General features: G+C 36.2%; 1 protein-coding gene across 9 annotated transcripts in view; it reads right to left on the reverse strand.

Annotated features, from left to right (window-relative positions):
• LOC138708126 (TBC1 domain family member 2B-like) overlaps positions 1-22,610 on the reverse strand; it is a 90,195-nt gene that overhangs the window by 40,743 nt on the left and 26,842 nt on the right. For 7 of the 9 annotated variants that reach the window (XR_011334588.1, XR_011334589.1, XR_011334590.1 and 4 more), the window contains exons 9-14: positions 20,335-20,499; positions 16,231-16,309; positions 9,362-9,484; positions 9,144-9,269; positions 5,926-6,057; positions 2,112-2,249 (exon numbers count right to left, since the gene is read on the reverse strand). Coding sequence is in view for 4 of the 9 variants with exons in the window: in XM_069838342.1 (XP_069694443.1) it covers positions 2,112-2,249; positions 5,926-6,057; positions 9,144-9,269; positions 9,362-9,484; positions 16,231-16,309; positions 20,335-20,499 (763 nt within the window). In the remaining 5 variants the exon portion in view is untranslated. The remainder of the gene's footprint in view (positions 1-2,111; positions 2,250-5,925; positions 6,058-9,143; positions 9,270-9,361; positions 9,485-16,230; positions 16,310-20,334; positions 20,500-22,610) is intronic. The other 2 variants (XM_069838344.1, XM_069838345.1) reach the window with 2 other exon arrangements.

The raw sequence follows: 22,610 nt of genomic DNA on the forward strand, positions 1-22,610 counted from the left end.
TATGTCGCGTGTTACCCATGTTTCACCATTGTTAGCACATATTAAGCATGTATAAAGACTATTTTAAAATCTGAAGATGGCACAAAATGATGCCGAAAACATTCATGTTGTATAAATTGTAAAATATTAATATTACATTAGTAGATAAGCATTTGATGGTCCCATTTATCCCTACCCATTTGTACTCTGCTTATCGGTCTATACCCCAACAAAATGAAAATATTGTTACATGGTGACAATTTCTTGTAAACGTGAGGGCTGAAAAATACAAAGAACTACCAGAACATCTAATATCATTCTACCAAATAATAAGATACAATATGTCACTCAAAATACATATGTTACACTCTCATCCAGACTTCTTTGCAGACAAATGTGGTGGAGTTGGTGACCAGCATGGAGAGTATTTCCAACAAGTAATTTCCACAACTGAGAGACGATACCAGGGACGGTGAAGCATCACTATGCCTACTAATTATTGCTGAACCATTGCAAGGAATGTCCTAGAGCTGGATTACAAATGAAAGGCAAAGAGGCGCCATTTGTAATATACGATAAGCTGTGGTTTTTTTAGTTAGGCTGTGTAAAAATACATTAATAATTAAGGAGCGGATTCCTATGTAATTAAATATTATTTTTGTGTGTGATAAAACACAATTAACAAAGTTAAAAATTCCGAACATGAAGTTTCAAGTTTAAAACCCGAATTTTATTTCACATAAACACACATATTTTCACAAAAATTATGTAAATACATATTTTCAGGAAATCTATTATAAACACATAAATCTTGGAGTTTTTTTACTTAAATAATTTTTTTACAAGAACTTTTAAATATTTTAAAACCAAATCAATTATGTCACTCAGAAGTACGTTATTTTTTTAAGAATTCTTGGTTGCTTCGTGTTTCTAAGCGCTATGTGGTGTATCCGTGATACATTTTTGTAATAGTATCACCTCAAGTTCTGAGAACTGCTAGGAAGCATATCAGTGTTATTATTAGAGAATAAATTAACATGGACAAGGAGGAGAGATCTTGCAACACATAATTAGGAATGTTTATTGTTGCTGAAGATGGTTTCATTCCAAGCTTTGTTTGTGAAACACAACAGATAAGAGCTCGGGTATGAATATTATTTAATAAACAAATCTCTCGCCTCTCACTCATGTCTATCAAGTAAGGCAATATATCTTCTTGTGATTCCCTATTATCGGGCTTCGTCAACCGATATCCTTCAAGATATACTGAAAGATGGTTGTTTAGAAAACGATTTGGCTTTCCTATTAGCAAATCTAAGCTTTTTGTGTGACAGCATAAAAAACTCGAAACATCCAAAAATCTGTTGTCTGAAACAGGGAGGTGCGTGCCGTGGAAATTAAACTAGACTCGCTACCAGGTTCAGAAGTACAAGTACTAAGGGACAAATTCCAGAATGTGTTTGGGAAAAACAGTGGATATAAAAAAATTTGTAAAGTTGCTCAAGTATTGGAGGGTGTGCCTGTAGGTGAAACTGACGATGTTTGTGTTTGTGACATTCCTCTCTTTAAATAGGCACGTATGACATCCTGTGATGTGGAAAGACCGTTTTCACCGTATAAGTCGTTGTTCAGCATGCATTTGTGATGGAGAATTTGGAAATGACCTTTGTTGTTCACTGCAATTCTCGGCCAACTACTAGCACTCAAGTGTGGTTGGTGAGTACCTAGTAACAATTTTTTTTTTCAAGCTAAGTAAGGTATTTTTGTCATATTTAAAAAAAATATATATTTTTTTATTTTTAGCAAATATTTTCATACTTTTTAGCACATAAAAAATAAATACATTTAAATTTTTTAGCACATAAGAATCCGCTCCCTATTAATAATGCACCCAATATTTTCTTCGATTACTCATAAAAATAACCAATCCAGCATTTTTAAGGTTACTTTCGTATTCAGCAGCTAAAAATGAACAAGGAAATGTACTTTTAATTTCCAAAGCATAAAATAAGCTAAAATTTGTTGTCTATTGTAATGCGAGCAGACAGGTTAAGTATAAAGAAGACAGAAAAAAAACATATGTCAATATTAATCCAACATCATTTTACTATTTAGTTGCTTCTGGAACTTACTTGATCTATCTGTGCTCCAGCAAGCTGGTGACCGTAGTAGTCTGAAGGCATCAGCTTCTCTACTATGTACACCAAACCCCAGAATGCATCCTCTTCGGATAGAAACAGCAATAATATTGCTACAATTCTGTTCAGGCCCTGAAATACATGAGCAGTGTCAGCAATTAGGATAAAGATGTTTTCGTATGAATAAGATTGTAATTACAAATAAACTCAGTAACCAAATCAAAATACCAACAGAACATAATATCACACAACATGCTATTTATTAATTACACCAGAGGGTGATTTACGAAGTTCTCCCCCAGTTTATGGCAGCATTCCTGAGGTTATTTAGAACAAAAAATGTAAATAAATTAAATGGATCACATTCATTATTATGGATTTACAACACATTTCCGAAACGCATCATAGTGAATGGAGCGCTAGACATGTTTTTTGCCATAACACCCTAACTGTATCTGGAGGTGGATGAAATAAAGTTCATGTATGTTCGTGAAATAACACTTTTCTACTGGTTTTAATGCCTAGGTACTGTAATTTATGAGGTCTCATACTTTCTATGCAATAACGACTTAACCCATTTGATCCCAAGACACTTTCAATGATTGGAATATAAATATTTCAGAATTGCCCAAATTATTTATGCCCAAATTATTTTTTATTAAAAATGTTGGTGTTTCTTATATATTCCTACTTATTGACACATAAGAAAGAAAATAAGATGATTATTGGTCCTCTCAAATCATTTACGCCGTAAATAATGCATGTTCCCATTTGGGAACAGTGGGAGTAAATGGGTTAAGTTTTCAATACTTTATTTACAAATATTTAAAAATCCGTTGTTTAAATTATAACTGATATTGGATTTGAATAATTTATAGTCCAAAATATTATCATCATCATCATCATCATCATCATCATCATCGGCGCTACAGCCCAATTTGAGCCTCGGCCTCCCTTAGAACTCTCTTCCATGTATCTCTGTCCCTGGCAACCAACCACCATCCTTTAATTCCCACTTTCTTTAGATCCTCTAACACTCCATCCATCCATCGCAGTCTTGGTCGTCCTACACTCCTTTTTCCTTCAAATTTATTCTCCATAACTTTCTTGGGTATCTCATGATCTGCCATCCTTTGCACGTGTCCTGCCCATCTTAATCTTGATATTTTAATGACTGTAACCACATCAGGGGACTTATATAGTTGGTAAAGTTCAAAGTTGTATCTTATTCGCCATTCTCCATTATCACATATTGGGCCATATATCTTCCTTAGAATTTTGGTTCCAAAGGATCTCAATCTTGACATATGAGTCTTTGAGAGGGTCCACGTTTCACTGCCATATGTTAATACAGATTTCACCAAAACATTATAAATATTGCATTTTGTTTCCCTTGTAAGAAGTCTTGACTTAAAGTGCCTCAATAATCCAAAATATGCTTTATTGGCATTTTGAATTCTTCTACCAATTTCTTCACTAATATCATTAGTATCATTGATTAAGGAGCCCAGATATACAAAACTAGAGACCCTCTGAAATTTATATTGATTAATTTTTAAATGGGTTGTTGTTGTCAAGTCCCTTTCTAAAATATTATACAAAACAAATTTTGCGAGTATATGTACTACTAAAATTTCTACACTGTTTTCCTCAAAACATGGGTTTTCAACTCAAGCTCTTATTGCACTCAGCGTCTCAATTGTTCTTTCTCTAACACATATTGCCAAGTGAGATGTACTGCCTGGTAATATATGTACACATCAGCCAGAACCTCAATCAGAGATAAAATAGTAAGTATTACTTCATTATTCTTTTATTTATTTTATTGGGTTATTTTACGACGCTGTATCAACATCTAGGTTATTTAGCGTCTGAATGAAATGAAGGTGGTAATGCCGGTGAAATGAGTCCGAGGTCCAGCACCGAAAGTTACCAAGCATTTGCTGGTATTGGGTTGAGGGAAAACCCCGGAAAAAACCTCAACCAGGTAACTTGCCCCGACTGGGATTCGAACCCGGGCCACCTGGGTTCGCTGCCAGACGCGCTGACTGTTACTCCACAGGTGTGGACTTCATTATTCTATCTGCGTAATTATCATCTCCCGAGCTGTGAAGAGGTCACTTTATATTAATCTTAGCATGTAGGCTTTCACGGCCAGAGTCTATTTGAAATGAAGTTTCTGGGCTAAGATGCCGTGGTCTACTGGTGCAGATATTCCCAACATTTCGTCTACTACTGCGGCAGACATCTTCAGTGGTTAGGTAACCTAGATCGAAGTCTTCTGCTAGGAGTACCTGTGGCAACTGATACTCTGATTCGTTGCCTGTTCTTATTTATAGAGCCGGGGTTTGGCCTTGGTGAAGATATTCCCAGACATTTCGCCTACTACTGCAGCAGACATCTTCAGTGGTTAGGTAACCTAGATCGAAGTCTTCTACTAGGAGTACCTGTGGCAACTGATACTCTGATTCGTTGCCTGTTCTTATTTATAGAGCCGGGGTTTGGCCTTGGTGAAGATATTCCCAGACATTTCGCCTACTACTGCAGCAGACATCTTCAGTGGTTAGGTAACCTAGATCGAAGTCTTCTACTAGGAGTACCTGTGGCAACTGATACTCTGATTCGTTGCCTGTTCTTATTTATAGAGCTGGGGTTTGGCCTTGGTGAAGATATTCCCAGACATTTCGCCTACTACTGCAGCAGACATCTTCAGTGGTTAGGTAACCTAGATCGAAGTCTTCTACTAGGAGTACCTGTGGCAACTGATACCCTGATTCGTTGCCTGTTCTTATTTATAGAGCCAGGGTTTGGCCTTGGTGAAGATATTTCCAGACATTTCGCCTACTACTGTGGCAGACATCTTCAGTGGTTAGGTAACCTAGATTAACAGAACACCAACGGAACTGCAGATTGGGACAGTTGGATAAGTCTGCAGTGGCGGAACATGCGTTTCAGGATGGGAGGCATGACATACAGTTCCGAGAAACAGACATCCTCAGTAATACGACCAGTTACTTCCCCTGTCTATTTCAGGAGATGATTGAAATCCATAAACATTCTGACAACTTCAATCGTAAAGAAGAGGGCCTGAAACTCAAGAACTGTTGGCATCCTGTCCTGAAACGGACTCGTACTAAACCCATGCCTAACGACAGTACGACAGATGGAAATTGGGATCCAGAAAGCGCGGTCCGCCGAGACAATGGAACACAACGACCAGTCCGAGGTCCAGCGAGTGCGGACTGCCACGACAATGGTACGCCACGACCAGCCCAAGGCCACCGAGATCCAGCAGGTGCGGACCGCCGCAACAACAGAATGCCATGACCAGCCCATGGTCACCAAGATCCAATGGGTGCAGACCACCGCGACAACGGAACACCAAGGCCAAACCCCGGCTCCATAAATAAGGACAGGCAACCAGTCAGGGTATCAGTTGCCACAGGTACTCCTAGCAGAAGACTTCGACCTACGTTACCTAACCACTGAAGATGTCTGCCGCAGTAGTAGACGAAACGTCTGGGAATATCTTCACCAGTAGACCACGGCATCTTAGCCCGGAAACTTCATTTCAAATCACTTTATATTATTTGGTATGTCTAAGTCATTCCAAATTTCAATATCACGACCTGTAGTTGAACAGGAGAAAGCAAAGTGCACGAAAATAATCCCTACAATGGCAAATTATATCAGATTCATTGGGGAATGACCCTGTCCCTATACCTAGAAGCCATCGGATGTCATAAGAATGGAACAAAATAATCTAAAATCTGAAAAATTAAGTTTTATTAACTCTTAGAACACTTACTTGACAGTAGCCAACTTCTGCGTTGTAAATACTAAATGCCAGCAGAACACGACGCAGCTTAGGAATCCCATCAGCATTCATCCCTTCATAATGCTTGTTATTGGGCAAAGTCCGAAGCAAGTCTGTTTCGATCTAGAACACATATTCTGTTATTAATCTCTACAAAGAAAAAAATAATGCCTGATATCTTAGGGAATACGTGGTGTGAAACAGGTCTTTTCTAATGTTTGTTTCCATGTCTTTACGTGTAATTTTACCCATGTATGATGCTACTACCTAATACTGTAGATATAACCAGTGCTTTCTTTCTGGCAGAACACAGTGTTCTGGCACTTTTTTGTGCATTTATCATGATGGAACTGAGAAATGTGTTAATGTTTTAAATATAATTTTTCTTTGAATTCTGCTTAGGCCTTCAAAGTCTTATAGGTAGACGAAAAGAAGGTTAAAAATGATAAAATTCCCATTCACTGGACAGTAATCACCTCCCCGTCCACTATAATATATTCTACACTGAGTTCCACCACCATTTTTTCCAGAAGAAATCTGAATATAACAAATCTAATCCTCGTCAGCCAGTCAGTAGAGACTTGCCACTGAAACAAGTCCCATTATTTGTTTCAGTCTGCTTCACGACATCAGTGTTACAGATCATTTCATATGTGTGAGTGCAGTTGTAAGGCCTTGAATGTATTAGAAATTTTAGAGAGTTCTCTTAGTTTTTTCTAAATATTCGTATTTTAAACTACACCACCACTTATGGTGTCGAGAATTTATTTTTAAAGTCCTTGCAAACATGAATACAGTATTGTTCCATGGTATTTTATTTTTCTTTTAAATAGACATCAAGAATTCTGGAAATTTCAGATCCTATTGTGTCAGCTGGCAATGGATGAAACATATAATAATCTCCAAATAATCACAGAAGTCAATCAGCGTCATTAGATCTACTTAAATTAAATTATGAATAAATAATAATTCACCTCACATTATTAATAAGCAATATTCAAGAGACATAACACTGCTTGATGGAAGTTTAGCAACACCCTATTCGGCAAGGTTCGTGGTCTGCAGTTTGACGTGGTGGGAGGAAAGCTGGTGGAATGGAGTGAGTAGAGGCGTTAACTTTACCAAGAACGACGACAGCGCTGAAGGTGCACAGATCCGATGGTCCGACAATAACAATGTATAAAGCATAAAATACAGAATTATGCATGCATTATGAATTCAAAATCTTAGACTGTCACTCTAAAAACTTTCAGTAATAAGCTAACTTTATTCATCTTGATTATACAACTTTTAACACTGTATCACTTCGGAATATATATGGTAAGACTTTCCCGTGTTAAATTTCAACGTACCTCGTTTACATGTTTCGACCTATTTATGCGTCATCTTCGGAACTGGTCGTTGTTGGTCTTGGCACCACTTGTTCTGTTTCCTGTAAGGGTGTGTTCCTGTGGCATAGTGTAGAGTCAAAGAGTGTGTGTGTTTTGAAGTTGAGTTGTGTGTTGAGAATTTCGTTGGGGTGTGTTTTCATGTGTCTGTATATTTCATATTGTTCTAGTGTGTTGAGTTTCTGGCTTTCTGGTTGGATGTGTAGTATTTCAATGTCTGTGTTGATGTCTCTATGGGTGTGGTTAGCATTTGTGATGAGTTCTGCATATGTGGAGGTGTTTTGTAATTTTGTTATGGCTGTGATGTGTTCTTTGTAACGTGTTTGAAACGATCTGCCTGTCTGTCCTATGTAGAAGTTGTTGCAGGTGTTACATTTGAGTTTGTATACGCCTGTGTGGTTGTATTTGTTTGTTTGTGTTGTTTATGTGTTGAGATGTTTTTGTAGAGTGTAATATGTAATACGTAAGACAAAACATAATCACAAAAAACATAAGAATACAACACAAGCACAAGAACACAAAAAATACATCACACTAACATAAGAAAACAAAACCACACACAAAATTGCAACCTCATTCAAGAAATTAAATTACAACATCGCATACAGAACAAATAACACTCTACAAAAACATCTCAATACACAAACAAACAAACAAATACAACCACACAGGCATATACAAACTCAAATGTAACATCTGCAACAACTTCTACATAGGACAGACAGGCAGACCGTTTCAAACACGTTACAAAGAACACATCACAGCCATAACAAAATTACAAAACACCTCCACATATGCAGAACACAACACAAATGCTATCCACACTCATAGAGACATCAACACAGGCATGGAAATACTGCACATCCAACCAGAAAGCCAGAAACTAAACACACTAGAACAATATGAAATATACAGACACACAAAAACACACCCCAACGAAATTCTCAACACACAACTCAACTTCAAAATACACACACTCTTTGACTCTACACTATACCACAGGAACACACCCCCACACAGGAAACAGAACAAGTGGCGCCAAGACCAACAACGACCAGTTCTAAATAGGTTGAAACATGTAAAAGAGGTACGTTGAAATTTAACACAGGAAAGTCTTACCATACATATCCTTAATTTTATTAATAAAAGAATAGTACATTATGCAACGAGCCTATAATGATACTAATTAAGACGCAAGGATGTTTATGAAATGAGCGCAAGCGAGTTTCATAATTTTCATACAAGCGTCTTAATTACCATTATAGGCAAGTTTCATACGACTTTTTATGCTCGACCATATTTCTAACTTGAAACTATTTATAACTATTCATGTTATTCTTATGTGAATGGGAAGGGAACTGATCTTGTGCAATCTCGTAAATTGTGAGATGTGCGCAGACGCGAAAGTATTGATTTTTTCCCCGAAACGAATGTCGACGACCTTGATATAATCTCGTTAAACTTGATATAACCTTGAAATTGAATTCGACATTGAAATACGAGATGACAAATTGAATTTATTTGAATATTATTTACAATTAACGCTAATTATTATAGTAAGAGAACATAACCTTCTGCGACAGTATTGGATTTCCAGCCTGCGTGAATTCTTGCTAGTTGTCTTTTGATTGCGTGTCCGAGAATAATCGAAAACCTGAACTTTAATGAATAGGTGTACTTTAATGACATGCATTAAAGGACTGCTACCAGGTGTATAATTACTACATTACGGCATGGTCGAGCATGAAGAATATTAGTGAGTTGAGAGTGCAAAAAAATTCGAACAAAATTATTACAACAGTAATAGATAATAAGACTTGCCTGCTTGGCTGCTGGTGAAATGTGTGGCTGTGATGCTACTTGGAAGAGGGTTTTATAGAAGTCTGGCTTGGAGTAACTGTGACAGCTCCTCATGTTGTAGTCAACCACTGCCTTCCAAATCTGTCCCTAAGAAATTGCAATGAATGAGCAAAAACTAGTTCCACATAAAAACCATGCATAGTTGTTAGCCAGTGACTAGAGTTAAGAGCATTACATACCCTGTGATGGTATGGTATGCCAGTGCGTACCAGTGCCTTCAAACCCACCACATTGTGGAGTTCTAAACTCACCAATGATGTCGCAACACCATCCCACTGTGAGTGAAGATTTGCATTTGGTTCCTGTGTACAGAATAAAGACAGACTCTCACATCACTGCATTACCTCAACGTTTTGCTGTAATATTATTACCAAAATTACGCGAATGCTCATGTCTTCTACTGAGTGATCTGACAAAGAACTTATTTCCATCGCTCAACTTCAAGGCATTACAACGTGATCAGAGGTCTGCATCAGACGTTTTCGCTCGAACACCAAGTATACCTTGACCAAAACTACTTCCGACTTGACAGCTTATAGAGAAGGGGGAGCAATGTTGTCATGTTGTCCATCTTTCGTGTAAGCGAGCGCGCTGCCGATAGAGTGCGGTAATGAACGGCTGACATGAACACATACATTTCTAACCAATTTGTTGAACACTAGGCATTAAAATTTGTGTACATTATTATTTTTATTAGCCTATAATAATAAAATAATAAGCAGCAGCAGCAGCAGCAGTAGTAGTAGTACTGGTATTCTTCAATGTAAATACCGTTAGAAAAGCATCGAAAGGACTGTAAACTGTAAAAACAGTTTTAATTTAATACAAAGCCTCTACTTTTATGAGTGTTGGTATTCTTCAATGTAATATTGTTAGAAAGGCGTTGAAAAAATTGTAAACTGTAAAAATATTTATAATTAAAAATCTGCGCGGCCTTTTTCTTTTCGAATATTGGTAACAGTGCTCTTATTAATTTTAACACAAGCAACAGTTCTCATTACGACTTGTGCCAAAGGTAAAAGAGGCCCGCCATTATCTTTTCTCCTGTCAAAATACTCTCTTACATAACACACCATCTCTCGCGCTTGACTCTTTAACGGGGCACCTTATCCAATATTCTTTATTCTCCGCCTGCCTTTCTTTCCTTCCTTCCTTCTGACATTGCACAAGTCATCTATTTAAAAACTCTAGCAGAAACTAGAAAACACACACTCCACCAATGACAACGAAGATAATAGTGTAATATAATTTAAACACAATAATTATCGATACACTAAAACAATAATACAACTAAATAATATTTTTAATTCGCACAAAGCACGCGTTAACCAGCCAACTCAGTCATTCCGGCCACTGTATTCACCACTAAGCCCTGGTATTCACGTGCAACTTGTAAACATAGACAAGGCAACACCGTCCCGTTACCATGGTTACCATGGTCTCTTGTGATTGGTTGATTTGAATGGTTGCCATGGTAACATGCTAAAGGCGCCATTTGTCAGGTCGGAAGTTGTTTTGGACAGACCATAGTTCATAGCATAATCCAATAGGTAGCGCACATGCATGATGGGTAAAATTGTCATGAGCAATAAATCCTCGAACGGTATAAGCCGAGCGTTAGACATTCGTTCTTGTTTCAGTGATGAACAGTGTAGTAACATCATAGATGTTTATCATTTCAAAACTTTGCAGTGTTTAACTAACCTCTCCATAGTACAACTACAAAACTTGCTATAAAATGTAAAATAAATGTTGTAGGTAAATGTTTTTTTTTTTTTTTTCCACACAGGAGTGATTTTGTTTTTGCCACATCTGATAGATGTTATTGGATGTAAATGTAATTATTATAAACGGAGAACACAATCACGATAATGCAAGAACTGTATCAAGTTTTCTAGTAGTAGTAATAATAATAATAATAATAATAATAATAATAATAATAATAATAATAATAATAATAATAATAATAATCTCTAATAATTAGTGAATCAATCTTTGCATCTGTAACAGTTGTGCAGCATGATTATTCGTTTTATTATATTTTCTGTGACGTTATCTCTGTACTAATATTGTTATTAATCTGCTGCTATATCAATAATATTTTGTAAAACGTTTCTACATTGTCACAGTATATAGGCGGAACACTATGTATGGACCTATCATATTATATATGTGGAAAATCAATTATTGAATAATTATTAATTAGCAATAATAATTGTATATCGAAGTTTTTCATAGGTACTATTTTATTTATAACTTCTTGTTCCTGTTTTGGTACGTTCCATTAAACGTTTGCCATAAACGCAGAAAATAAACCTTATTTTTTACCGTGTGAGCAAAACATATGTGTATCTTATCTGTCGCCTTCCATACAAGATAAGACATGTCGGTGAGATGACCTTGTACTGTGCTTCTATTTATTACGAGCGTATCACAACCGATCGTATCTCACTTGAGGGTGCGACACTCAACCGAGTTCAAGCAAGCGATTTAACTCCAATGCAGCACTCTGAACGTGATTATAGTTTTGCTACAGAGAAATTACCTGCATAAACTTTTCACAAACCTACTGATTAAATAACTTTGAGCATTACATGTCACCGAAATAACAGAATAGAATGTTAAATAGTTTGAGCCATAACATTCACCATTCCTCTTCCTAATTCTTATTACTCCAATGTAAATGAAGTCATGTTACAATGTAAATTAAATACCACAAAGTTATCAATCATGTGTAAAGTCGAATATTAAAACATTTTCATTAAAGTGGACAGACTAAAAAAGAAATATACTCCAGTATTGAATTGAATTTTATGCTCGACCATGCCGTAATGTAGTAATTATACACCTGGTAGCAGTCCTTTAATGCATGTCATTAAAGTACACCTATTCATTAAAGTCCAGGTTTTCGCTTATTCTCGGGTATGCAATCGAAAGACGAGGGAAACATCACGGAGGCTGGAAATCCAATACTGTCGCAGAAGGTTATGTTCTGTTACTATAATAATTAGCGTTAATTGTAAATAATATTCAAATAAATTCAATTTGTCATCTCGTTTTTCAATTCTAAATCAATTTCCAGGTTATATCAAAATTAGTTCATGTTATTCTCTAGATTACATCAAGGTCAATGACATTATTGTTCCTCGGAAAAAATCAGTACTTTCGCGTCTGCGCACATCTCACAATTTACGAGCTATGCACAAGGTCACTTCCGATCTTCAGTCAGATACGAATAAAATGAATACTTCTGAATAATTTCAAGTTAGGAATATGGTCGAGCATAAAAAGTCGTATGAAACTTGCCTATAATGGTAATTAAGATGCTCGTATAAAAATTATGAAACTCGCTTGCGCTCGTTTCATAAACAAACATACTTGCGCCTTAATTACTATCATTATAGGCTCGTTGCATAATGTACTATAACGAGAGGGGCACTATGGCCCAGCACTGCGACCTTCTTCAGATCTATTGTGCTAGCCCTCTGGTGACGCATTCCCAAACCCACACCAGCCAACCACATTAAGGTTCTCTGGTTCAGGTTTCGAGCAGGCAACCCCACTCGTCCCTAGGACAACCCCCTCAATGCATTGTCGGCCGGCATTCGGAGAACGCTACAGAATGATAATGAAATGGAGAAATGGTGACAGAATGATGTAAATTCCTAATTTGAGGGAAACGGGAGAACCTCAGAAAAAACCCCAACTGCGACCTTGTCCACAAGTGTCATCATGGATTTTTTCAATCCCAGACCTGACTGGGAATCAAACCCGGGCCACCTACGTGACAGTCTGAAGGTCTGACCATTCAGCCACCGCAGAGGTTTATACTCCAGTAACTCTAAAGGCACGTCTCCACTATTGAACATTTAACAACAACATGTTAAATATAACATGTAGAATTTAATATGTATATGGACATTTCAAATCTCAATTGACTTAACATGTTAACTAAGTATGTTGAATTTAACACTTTTAACATGTTGGCGTGTTTTCCAGCAGAAATGGAAAACATGTCAAGTCAATTCATTTGCTCGTGCAGCGTCGGTACAGTTCGGCAAAGTTCGTACAGTTTCCATAGCAACAACTATAAGTTCCGATTTTGTGGCGCGTATCTTGATCGTTTTTATACTATCATTGGTCCTTGGTGTTGGACGAAAGAAAATACATTAGAATAAAATTAATGCACTGATGGAAAGGCCTTATTTGTGGGATGTGTCTGCAAAAGAATACACGGCAAAACTAAGAAGGCCGAGTGTTTTAGAGAACTGGAATTATTATTTAATTGTTCTCAAGAATACAACAGAGATTTTTCGCACTCTCATCATACGCTGAACGTTAATGTTATGTTGACGTCAGTAATGGTCGTATTTGGTGATGTATGTTAACATTCGTAAAACTTCGGAAAGAATAATTATACGATATTACCCACTCCTTTAACATCTATCATGTCGTAGGTCCTATGATAATCAATCGCGCTGTAATTTTTTTAATTCAGATGAAATGGCTGCTCTTAAATTGCGTATTTCTTTGATGTAACAGAAAGTATTTTTGCAGCACTATATTAAAATCGTGTTCTGACATTCTCAGCAAGTTTTTGAATCGAAATCGATACTGTATTCAACTTTAAGCTCGTTTAGAATGTATCCTGCATAGTGTCTTTTACTAAGATATTGCCGCATCCACATTCTCATTTTCTTCATTTTCAAAGCCTTGTAACAAGCAATAGAGGCAATTACAAAAGTCGGATCATCATCTGAGTCCATTGTTCAAGGTTTGAAAATAAAACACTATCTATATTAAAATCTCATAGACTGTTTATGGTGGACTACGCAAAGAAAGTCAAGTTTAACATTTTTAACAGTGTGGACAAAGTGTTAAATGAAATTAGCATTAACATGTTCAATCAACATGTTGGGATGTTAATGGTAAACAATTTAACATGTTGTTGTTAAATGTTTAATAGTGGAGACGTGCCTTTATAGGGTTATTTAATAAGAATGCTGAGGCTTTCAGTTTCTGAATGATAAAGGAGTGATCACGGTTAATTATTTGCAAAAAGAAATCATAATCACAATTGTACAACTTCAGAAATGCTTGAGGAAATGAAAAGAAAATTGCGTGAATAGTTGACCAAATCAGTTTTCTTCCATCAGAATAAAGCATCCAGTCACATCCCATGTTTACTATGGCTGCTTTAGCTAACACAGAATTTGAGTTGATAGAACATCTAACCCACACACCAAATCTAGCCATTAGTTTTTTTTCAGGCTGTTCCCAAATTCAAAGAAAACCTCAGTGAAAAGAGATTTTCTACCAATGAACTGATGGAAGCTGTGAATGTGATGTTTGCAGAGTTTGGAAAGAATTTCTTCTGGAAAGCCACTGATGTCGAGGAGCCAATGGAGCAAATGCACAGGAATATACAATGGGGCTACAGGAAGACTATGTTGAAAGATAAGGTAACCAACTTTTGATTTCTAAGGGCCGTATTCATAAACGAGACTTTGGATGAAGACTTCTCAAAGTCGACTCTAGTAGTAAAAGTTTAACTTTGTTAAAAGTCCTATTCATAGACGATACTCCTGAGACTTTGATTTTGACTTTGGTAAGTCGAGATTTGACGATCTTGTTCTAATGTTGGCAATCAGAATCACTGCCTTCTAAACGAATTAAATTAATAGATAGTTGAAATACAGTAGGCATTGCCACAATCAAAGCCATCTTTTGAGTCACAAATCAATGAAACAATTGAACATTGGTACATGTTAAGCAATTGTTAACCGTTCTTGCAGCTTTACATAAGAATAATATTATTCGAGGGCTTAGTGTGAAATTAACGTAAGTACAAAAATTGACATTTTTAGGTCTTTACACTAATCGATAATAATAATTCTACTTGGTCACAAAAATCGTAACTCAGTTCCGAACAGTCTTGTATATAACACAATTCGCAACTGCAAAACATGATGGTAGAGTTCATCTGAAATAGTATTGCCTGTTAAGAATTTTCTTGTGAATAAAACATCGATTGTAGTTATGTTAGTTCTACACGAAGCCCTCAAATTGTTTCATTATAAAATAATTTTATTCTGAATATATAGAAGATAAGAAGATGCAACAAATGACTATGAAAGAGACATATTATCCTGCTGACAGTTGGCAGAGTTATTTCCTGCATGTCAGTAGAAACTACTTAAAAATTATTTGAAATCAATATGCAGGAAACATTATTATGACGACCCAAGGATTATAAATTAACTGCATATGCAACTGTAGCCTATAACCTATCCTCCATAGAATTAAATAGTCAAAATCAATATTAAGCTATCAATCCTTACGTACAGCGTAAGATCGCGATGAAATAAGTTGTATTATTGGTGGAACAGATAATCCTCTTTGATTATAATTCATCAATGAATGTTGAAACATGACGAGGATATCTAATACTGTCTGTTTATCAAATCTGTAGCTTGATTTGAATTTATAATCTACAATAATACGCTAAGGAACATGAACAGCTTTAATATTATAGCCCTACTGCATGTTATCAATATTCTCGGCAAATTCAACAATTTTCCAAATATCAGTCATTTTCCTCTTATGTCCTCGAACGAAAGTCAAAGTTAAAGTCTAGATTTTCGGCGACTTCGAAGTAAAGTCACGATTGAAGTTTACTTGCGTCAAAGTGTCGACTGTGAATAGGAAATTGGTGACTTTGTACTTTCCAAAGTCAACTTTGGTCCAAAGTCTCGTTTATGAATACGACCCTTAAAGATAAATGGCTTAGGGGTGGAGCAAACAGACTAAACTTCATATTTTTGTCTACCAAGACAATTCAAAGTTATATATTCAATGTACCCGGACATCTGAATTTTACAACTGAAAACTCATGTCTTATGACTTCCTCAAATGAGTTTAAGGAGCTTGGACATCCAAAATGTGAGTAAATGTATTGTTAAAATTCGAATGGTAATCAAACACGAAGACAGTGTTAATGACAGATCGCTTATGCACAAAAACAAGATAATGCAAGACAACTCCATACCTGCAACATAGGTGTGCTGCTAACAGAGGAGGCTACATCCTGCTGGAATCCATACACAGTGTATGTCTTGTTGGGACTCCTGAAAAACAACACTGCACATCACTGTCTATTGTAAAATTGGCAACAATATTTGCCTAAATCCCTAACCAGTGGCGGTGCGTCAATAAGAGCACAAGAGCACGTGAACACCTTGTTTCCATTAATGCACGACTAGTTTTATTATTTGATACCGTATTGACGTAGTGGGGATGTATAATATCAGAATCGAGTATTTTAAACTTCCCGCATCTTGCATAAACTTCTTATGTAAACTTGGCAACATCCGTTCACGTACAAGCCGTGCTCTTTTCGAGTTGGTTACAGGAATTTCACGCATGCGCGGGAGAAAATTGTCTTTAGCTGGCAGCTTATGACTCGTCAAGAGCACAAAGCGTTAAGTGAACACGATGAGTATCTATCCTACAGATGTCAGGTCCATCGATGCCTATCGTTCACGTGCTATAACTCGAGGAGGAAATTTAATAGCCTGTAGATGTCAGCATCTGACTGTAGGAACGTTTACTTACGTGTACAGTGCTGCTACGAGAGTGTAGTTTGTGAATTACTATACTTCAGTGTCGGCATAATAGCATAGTTTGGCTTTCAAACACGTGCTGGCTGACTGTGGTGGTGGTATGAATTTAAGTATCTGTATGACAGTGTATAATATTTAAGAATAATATTTACTGGCATGTATTTATAGTGATCTATGCGAGTGGAATTACAGTACTGGTATAGGCTATAGTGTATCAGTGTGTTGTGAATCAAAATATATTACTGAACACACGCGTTTGTAAATAACGAGACCGTGGTATGTATTCATTTTTAACAAACGTTAACAATGAACTCTGTTCAAGTAATTTTGAACAGTAAAGAACTGGGTAAACTGGCTTGCCAAGAAAAATTGGAAATAAAAAGACTGAGTTTCATTATTATTATTATTATTATTATTATTATTATTATTATTATTATTATTATTATTATTATTATTATATGTTGTTTTGAATTTATATACTTTTTTTTTTTCGATAGTGAAACATTGGAATCATGACATTTCATATTAGACTAAACGTACGATTTCAAATTCTCTTCGATTTTGGAACCACGAAATTGTGAAAACACATAATATTTTATCACGAGCCGCCACTGTCCCTAACTGCAACACACATTTTAAAGAATTCATGTAAGTCAAATAATTTCGGAATATGTGTAAGTACTTTCTTTTGTTAAATTTTAATGTACCTTGTTAACATGTTTCGACCTATTTTGGGTCATCTTCGGAACTGGTCGTTGTTGGTGTTGGCGCCTCTTGTTTCCTGTGTGGGTGCGTTCGTAATGTAGAGTCAAAGAGTGTATGTGTTTTGAAATTGAGTTGTGTGTTGAGAATATCGTTGGGGTGTGTTTTCATGTGTCTGTATATTTCATATTGTTCTAGTGTGTTGAGTTTCTGGCTTTTTGGTTGGATGTGCAGCAGAGACCTGCATCAGAGCGAGCGCGGGATATCGTTATCAGTCCAGGAAGGCATTGACGGAATGAATAGCGATCATCTACGAATATTTCCGATAAATCACGAAGTAAAGAAACACACCGAGCGATCGGGTCTGAGGACGAGCGCTCGGTGTTCATGAGTGCTCTTCCGGTAGCAGTAAGCAGAAGGTGAATTGTAGGGTTGTCTAATCAGTACGTTTCATCAAAACGAATGTTGAAGACGATTCAATAGTATCGACGTCGATCTCAAGCAGATGCTCGGACACCATCTCTGTTGATGGTAAAAAATTACAAGACACGATGTCGAAAGTATATACCGAAAATAAAATTAAATTAGCAGAGTCAGAGTATTGGAAAAAAGGGAAAGCAGTTACTAGCTCTGCTTGGACTAAATTCAGAGAAGTAAGAGATAAGAATACCTTAAAGTACATAGGATTGTACACACCAGGTGGCCCGGGTTCGAATCCTGGTCGGGGCAAGTTACCTGGTTGACGTTTTTTCCGGGGTTTTCCCTCAACCCAATACGAGCAAATGCTGGGTAACTTTCGGTGCTGGACCCCGGACTCATTTCACTGGCATTATCACCTTCATTTCATTCAGACGCTAAATAACCTAAACGTCGTAAAATAACCTACTAAAATAAAAAATAAAAATATTCCCAAGTTAGTATGAGTAAAGTTCATACTACGTCCGAGATGAAACAAAATATATCGCTACTAATTTATTATTTGCATTTCATACATCGATAGACATTTTTAGTTATCATGTATTAAATGTAATTTGTCTGTTTTATATACGTTTTATAGTAATATAACCAAACATTTAATTTGCATTTACAGTAATTATCACGATTAATTGTTAAACTAAGTAGGAATGAAATATATTTATACAGAAAATCATTTCAGGCTATTTCAATCTATACAAAGAAAAATGTGTAATTAATTAAATTTCCACTAAATATATATAATTGTTGAGAACAATCGAATGATTTCTATAATGATTATTCCATTGTAGGATGAAATCATTCGAATGCATGAACGAATTGTTCAATAAAATTGCAGTATGTTGATTACTCATTCTATACGTAGGTCTATAGTCTGAGAGCAGCGCTCTTTTTTCTTATCGCCATGTAGGTCAGGTGTTTAATTTAATGAAGATCAGGGTCAGATTCTGGGGCTGTTAGAAGAGTCAGTACGCAACACCCACACAGAACATTCAAAGCTTATCATTCTATTGTTGCGTCATTTGATTCTGAACTCGAAGCTCTTATCATTATCATAAAATGGAACATATTCTGTTAGGCGAGTACATATTTTGTATAACTTCATACGGCTTGTTGTGGTGGTAAGCAAAGTTAATGAATAATCGAGTGATATTGTGAATATTTCTATTATTTCGAATGGTTTTGATAATCAAATAATTCGAATGAATTCATTCGATTTCTGCCAATACTGCACTACGTAGTACTGTAGCATACTGCTTCGCATACAGTCGTTGAAGCGAGCGCTCGTTCTGACAGGGGAGCGATCCCCCGGGCGATCTCGAGCGAGCGGAGGCCAAACCCGAGCTCGAGCGGTTACACACGAAGAGCATTCGGTAAAACCGATCTCAGATATCGTTAAGCATCGCTCTCTTGCAGGTCTCTGATGTGCAGTATTTCCATGTCTGTGTTGATGTCTCTGTAGGTGTGGTTGGCATTAGTGATGTGTTCTGCATATGTGGAGGTGTTTTTTTAATTTTGTTATGGCTGTGATGTGTTCTTTGTAACCTGTTTGAAATGATCTGCCTGTCTGTCCTATGTAGAAGCTGTATGCAGGTGGTATATTTGAGTTTGTATACGCCTGTGTGGTTGTATTTGTTTGTTTGTTTGTGTGTTGAGATTGCATACAAACTACACTTACAATTAGCACACACTCTACACTACACGGAACTTGAAGAGGTTATAACACACACAAACAAAGTAATAACAGAAATAAGCCAGAAAATCAAAAAAAGACACAACAATAAACATCTCAACACACAAACAAACAAACAAACAAATACAACCACACAGGCGTATACAAACTCAAATGTAACACCTGCAACAACTTCTACATAGGACAGACAGGCAGATCATTTCAAACACGTTACAAAGAACACATTACAGCCATAAAAAAATTACAAAAGACCTCCACATATGCAGAACACATCACAAATGCCAACCACACCTACAGAGACATCAACACAGGCATGGAAATACTGCACATCCAACCAAAAAGCCAGAAACTCAACACACTAGAACAATATGAAATATACAGACACACAAAAACACACCCGAACGATATTCTCAACACACAACTCAATTTCGAAACACATACACTCTCTGACTCTACACTACGAACCAACACCAACAACGACCAGTTTCAAAGATGACCCAAAATAGGTCGAAACATGTTAACAAGGTATGTTAAAATTTAACACAAGAAAGACTTATCATACATATTCCAAAGTGATACAGTGTTAAAAGTTGTGTAATCAAGATGTCAAATAATTTCATTAAGAATTAAAATACTAGTTCCAAAAAGGACTCTAGTGTACCTTAAAGTCGGGGTGCTTCCTGTGACAGAGTCACCCATAAGACGAGTAATCAGTTCACGGAACTTGGTGTTATCCTGGCTGCTTTCAGGCACTTGGAGTTCATTAAGCAGCAGCATGTACTTGCTCTGTATCTGGTAGAAGCGAGCCTCCCATTCACTGGCTTCTCTGCAAGCGCATATCAAATGGGTTATTTGTATAGACCAGCCAGCAAGGAGACACAATTTCACTGACAAACTAACCTTGTATCTTACAAATGACTAATACAGAGAGAATATTTCGTTATAACTCGTAAAATTCTATCTATACCAATAATAAATCTGTACTAATAATAAGAATAAATATGGGAAATGCGTGTTATTATTCGGTTGAGAAACTTTTATCATCCAGTCTGCTGTCAAAAAATCTGAAAGTTAGAATTTATAAACCAGTTATATTACCGGTTGTTCTTTATGGTTGTGAAACTTGGACTCTCACTTTGAGAGAACATGGGTTAAGGGTGTTTGAGAATAAGGTGCTTAGGAAAATATTTGGGGCTAAGAGGGATGAATTTACAGGAGAATGGAGAAAGTTATACAACGCAGAACTGCACGCATTGTATTCTTCACATGACATAATTAGGAACATTAAATCCAAACGTTTGAGATGGGCTGGGCATGTAGCACGTATGGGCGAATCCAGAAATGCATATAGAGTGTTAGTTGGGAGGCCGGAGGGAAAAATACCTTTAGGGAGGCCGAGACGTAGATGGGAAGATAATATTAAAATGGATTTGAGGGAGGTGAGATATGATGATAGAGACTGGATTAATCTTGCTCAGGATAGGGACCAATGGCGGGCTTATGTGAGGGCAGCAATGAACCTCTGGGTTCCTTGAAAGCCAGTAAGTATGTAGTAAGTAGTAAGTTAACATATATAATTAACCATCCTGAAACCGAAAATCCCTTTTTTGACATTTTTGTTTGTATTTCTGTCTGTCTGTCTGGATGTTTGTTACCTTTTCACGCGATAATGGCTGAATCAATTTATATGAAAATTGGAATATAAATTAAGTTCGTTGTAACTTATATTTTAGGCTATATGACATTCAAAATACTTTATTTAAAAGGGGAGTTATAAGGGGGCTTGAATTAAATAAATCGAAATATCTCCCTTATTATTAATTTTCATGAAAAATGTTACATAACATTTCTTTATAAATAATTTCCGATATGTTTTATTCTATACAAAGTTTTGATAGGACTAATATTTAATGGATAAATGAGTTTTAAAATTACAATAACAATGCCATCTAAGGCGCTGTACTGAAATAAAAACAAATGACTTCGTCTATAAGGGGCCTTGGACAACAACAATCGAAAACTATAAAACATAGCCTACAGAGAATATATCTGTGTTTGTATGAAGTAATATCGGAAGCTAATTAATTGTTTAATTATTATTTCACCATTGGAAAGTGTAGTTTCTCTAGATGGACATAATTCTACAATGTTATTACAGTAACTTCTGAAACATATAGCAAGTAATATAAAGTATACACATTAAAACGAAAGGATATGTCAATCTTCATTAAACTATGGTTGCATGTAATAACAATTAAGAAACATGTTAAAGGAATTGTCATTGCACCAAATGATTGCTCTCTGGACCAAAATGACCGCATTTTAATTATTTAAATACAATTTAATTTAAGTAACATATTAAACGATTTATCCTTCTATCAAACACGAATGTTCCCTGGATCAAACATCCTATTTTAATTATGTAATTACTTCATATTTATTTCTAACAGGTGCAGCGGAGTGCACGGGTACGGCTAGTTTAAAATAAAATCTTTGTTGCAATTAAGTGATTTGTGTGGTATTACAATCAAAGAACATTCATAGTATGCAATCGACTTTTTCTCCCATCTTTCACAGATGTAGGTTTCCATCATATTTTTTCTGGTGACTGAAGTACAGTGAAACCTTTTTGAAAGACCAATCCTATTAAGAGACCACCAATCTTAAAGACAGTTTTTTTTCAGAACAAATAAAAAAAATTATGAAATAAAAGTATTTTTAAATTGGTTTAAAGACCAACCTCTCCCCGACCACAGAACAGCCACTGAATAGCTGTTTTCCAAACTTCACCTCTTTCAAGAGACCAGATTTCAAAATTAAAGAACATTATCATAATTTTACAATGCAGTAGTTTAGTGCTTCTTATTGAATTTGGTATCCCCAAGAAACTAGTTCGATTAATTAAAATGTCTCACTGAAACGTGCAGCAGATTTCGT

This window comes from Periplaneta americana, chromosome 10 (assembly GCF_040183065.1).
Source record: "Periplaneta americana isolate PAMFEO1 chromosome 10, P.americana_PAMFEO1_priV1, whole genome shotgun sequence".
Taxonomy (NCBI): Eukaryota; Metazoa; Arthropoda; class Insecta; order Blattodea; family Blattidae; genus Periplaneta; species Periplaneta americana.